Below are 4,128 nucleotides of genomic sequence, written 5' to 3'. Positions count from 1 at the left end.
TCTGTGTAGCCCTGCCTGTCCTGGAACTCACTTTGTAGACCAGGCTGGCCTCGAACTCAGAAATCCACCTGCCTCTGCCTCCCAAATGCTGTTCTCGAACTGTTAGATTATATTTTCCATCTATATATGTATTTTTGAATTTATTTTCTGTACTTTTTATACCCTTTTATAGGTGGGAAATTTGGTAATCATAAAGTTGTATCCATTTTGGTCTGATGTGTTAGTTCATGCTGACTTATAGTTATGAAATAGGATGAAAATTTACTATTTTAAGCCTTTTAAAATTAAAAGTAAAGTGTCCTTTATAACTGGTATTGGGTGTACTGTACAGTAACGTACTTCCAGCCTGTATTGTCCGCATGTATCTTAGCATTTCCATACTCTGATAAGGCACTTGTTCCTGGTGCAGGAAGGAAGAATCCCATGATTTACTGCTTTCCCACTTTTCTTTCTTAATCAGATGCATATGGCAATAAATCAAAGAAGCAAAAAACAACTCTGATCTTTCAGAAACTGCTGCAAGATTGTGGTAAGAATATTTTGGATTGAGTTATAGTTAAGTAAATGTGTTTTATTTGCTTTATTCTGTTTTTAAATTTTTTTAAGTGATAAACTATTTTTCAAATTACACTTAATAATAGAAAAACTTATCATACCAGGTCACTTTACTGAGAAACCAAGAACTGTCCCTCTGGGGTCAACTGGAGAAGGAAGATTCATCAAAAAAGGTATTTTATCCACTTTTTAGGAATAACTGCTTTTTAAGTCTCTTTCTTTCCTACAATCCCACACACTCTCACTATCGAGTGCCGCTAGGCTGTACCTCTGCAGGTTGTGTTGGAACTAATTATATCTGGGGGATTTTATTGTTCAAGAAATTACATTTTGTCCGCACACTGGTGCTTTTACCTTTTTTTTTCTTTTTTTCTTTTTTTGGTTTTTCGAGACAGGGTTTCTCTGTGTATCCCTGGCTGTCCTGGAGCTCACTCTGTAGACCAGGCTGGCCTCGAACTCAGAAATCTGCCTGCCTCTGCCTCCCGAGTGCTGAGATTAAAGGTGTGTGCCACCACTGCCCGGCTCACTGGTGCTTTTATTAATTTGACTGTTACCACGTAAGAAATGGCATGGATGTGGTAGGCACCTGTTTATAGCTGTTTACACTTTGAACAAGGCTGTGGCCTTTGGTCGTGTACTGTCTCTCGGGGCCACTTTAAAATGGTGCTAGAGTAGGACCACAGGCATGCTGACCACCTGCTGTCATGCCCAGACCTAGAGTCCCCTCTCTGTTCTGCTACAGCAACAGAGCTGGACAGTTCCCACAGAGATTGCTCCCCACATAAGCCTTAAAACTATCTGGCCTTTTAGAGAGAATATTTCGTAATTCCCTAACAAATTCTCGTCTTGTATCCTTACATTGGTACTTTATCCTGGTTTTTACAGTGCTTGTGTAATATGTAAATAAATGCAGGCATTGTCCCTCAGTTTTCTGTGATGGGGAATTTTGTGAGACCTTAGGTCATGTCTTAAGTGTTAAAAGCTATGTGCAGTTGTCAGTCCTCTCCTTCTTCCCACTCTCCCTAAAAGCAGAGACTAGAAGATAATTTTGGCCATTAGGTACCTGTTTGTTGAAATTCTAATACTTAAAAATGTGCCTATATGGCACAAGAAGCTGGGTTTTCATATTTAACTGGAAGAAAATTACATATGCCAAAATAACTTTGAAAAACATTTTTATATATTTATATGGAAATTTGCAGGTTACAGACTTTAGTTTTGAATTCAAGTAGTAATTTTATGCTTTAATTTATGTGAAATGTGTCAGTGCCCTAGAAAGTTTTTAGTATGTTTTTATAATTTCAATTCAGAAATAATGTTTTATATCAATTTGTTCATCTTACTCTATAAATTATATTTTTTCCTCTACAGAATCAAACTTGTTTTCTCATGGTACAGTTTTACCAGACATGCCCAGGTCTTCAGGAGTTCCAGGGCAAGCTGAACCCTTCTATTCTTCATCCGGGTCCATCTCAAGTGGATTGCCACATCACCCACCAGCCATACCCTCAGTGGCCCATCAGCCTACAAGCTGGTCACCAGTGACTCACTCCACCTCACACCCAGTTAGTACAAATACCCTGAGTAGTTTCTCAGCGGGAACACTTTCCTCTAATTCACAAGGTATCCTTCCATTCCTAGAAGGGCCTGGTGTGAGCGACTTGAGTGCGTCTAATTCGTGCCTTTATAATACTGATGACCTAACTAGAATGGAAACGCCATCCATGTCACCAACTGACTTATACAGTATCTCTGATGTCAACATGCTATCTACTCGGCCTCTGAGTGTGATGGCACCCAGCACTGATGGCATGGGGGACACTGACAACCCAAGACTTGTGAGCATCAATCTCGAAAACCCCTCATGTAATGCCAGGTTAGGCCCAAGAGACCTGAGGCAACTACATCAGATGTCTCCTGCCAGTATGTCAGCGGGCACCAGCTCCAGTTCTGTTTTTGTTTCACAGTCAGATGCGTTTGATAGATCAAACTTCAGTTGTGTAGATAATGGCCTGATGAATGAGCCTGGACTATCAAATGATGCAAATAATCCTACTTTTGTTCAGAGCAGCCAGTATTCAGGTATTAACTCTCTGCAAAGTGAGCAGTTGAGTGATTCCTTCACATATGGCTTTTTTAAAATATAAGTTGTAGGACTTAAATAAGTATATAGAGTATTAAGAGAGAGTTCAGAAGCCAAAACTTTAAAAGCCGCTACTGTTTCTTACTTTGAAAGATATGCCTAAAGTCCATGTGCTTGCTGTGAGTTGTTTTCTGTATTTCTCCAAGACGAACTATGTATCTTTTCTAATGTATTAGTTAAATGAGATGATATTTGCTTTCAAGCAGATTTAAGGTGAAACATGTAATGGCTATGCCATTGGGAAATAAACTCATTATTATTGTTGAGGCCCATAGGCCAAAGTGACCCCTAAGGGGTTTTCTGAGGTTTCTTGGTATTTTTAGGGTGTGTGTGTGTTAAAGTAAGCTTTCAAGGCATGGAAGGTTTTTTTTTTTTTTCTATTTTCTATTTTTTAGGCTTTTATCTTTAAAGTTACATGTGAAATTAGCTTGATATCTGTATTTTCAAGAAAAGTTTTCTTGAGCCTTTTCTTTTTAGATGTTCTCATTCCGTTTGATCTCATAAAGCCTGTCTACTTCACTATAAAGAATCTAACCAGGTATTTTGGGCTCATGTCAGTAATCTCCCTACTTGAGATTGTAAGTTCAAAACCTGCCTGAACTACATAGTAAGTTAAATACCAGCTTGAACAGCTTATGGGAATCTTGTCTCAGAAATAGAAAAGACCAAGAGTGTGACTCAGTGGAGGGGCGTGCGTGCGTAACATTTGCAAGGCCCTGTGTTCAGCCCTATGGAGAAGAAAACAAAAGAACAAGTTCGTTTTAGCTCAATATAACCATACAGAGTTTTGAACTTCTCTCCCAGCCTTGTGTCTCCTTCAGCCTTCCCCGCTCTGTATATTGTCACGCCATGCTTCCCGTTGCTGAGCACCTTGGTGGGCCTTTATTCTTCCTTTACCTCCCACATCTGTCTATTCCATCGTCAAACCCAGAGGCCATTCCTCAGTATGCATCTGAAGCCCACCATCTCCTTTGAACTTTTGTGTGAGACAGACTGGCCTCAACCTGCTATGTAGCCAAAGATGACCTCAACCTTCGGTCCCTCCTGCTCTGCCTCGAGAGTGCTGGGATTACTAGTGTGCAACCCACCCCCTTCCCCCCCCCCCAGGTTTGTGTGGTGCTAGAGACAAAAACAGGTCTTTCCTGGGAGAAGTATTCTCACAGTTGAGCTATCTGCTCAGCTCAGACCAACCACAAGCATTTTGTATTAGTAAAACTGATAAACCCAGACACCGCTATTAGAAAGCACAACAGATGATACTCACACAGTGACTTATTTCACAGTTTTTCCTCTAGGTTGAACTAAGGTCTGTCTACATCTGCATTTAGAGTATTTTCAATTGACGTTTTATTTTCTGGTGCTACGTACTGGTCACATCATTCAGTTTATACCTTACAATGCATTTAGCGACATGTTTTTCCTTTCTCTAT

The 4,128-nt window shown here is 40.0% G+C and overlaps 1 protein-coding gene across 1 annotated transcript in view; it reads left to right on the top strand.

The window, feature by feature from the left end:
- The window catches only part of Rel (REL proto-oncogene, NF-kB subunit), a 29,495-nt gene extending 26,512 nt beyond the window's left edge, over nucleotides 1-2,983 (top strand). The window contains exons 8-10 of the mRNA XM_021177498.2: nucleotides 461-529; nucleotides 660-728; nucleotides 1,927-2,983. Of these exons, the coding sequence (XP_021033157.1) occupies nucleotides 461-529; nucleotides 660-728; nucleotides 1,927-2,702 (914 nt within the window). The 3' untranslated portion in view covers nucleotides 2,703-2,983. The remainder of the gene's footprint in view (nucleotides 1-460; nucleotides 530-659; nucleotides 729-1,926) is intronic.
- Nucleotides 2,984-4,128: the final 1,145 nt, after the last annotated feature.

This window comes from Mus caroli, chromosome 11 (genome assembly GCF_900094665.2).
Source record: "Mus caroli chromosome 11, CAROLI_EIJ_v1.1, whole genome shotgun sequence".
NCBI classification, from domain to species: Eukaryota; Metazoa; Chordata; class Mammalia; order Rodentia; family Muridae; genus Mus; species Mus caroli.
This window is presented reverse-complemented; position numbering and strand designations above follow the sequence as displayed.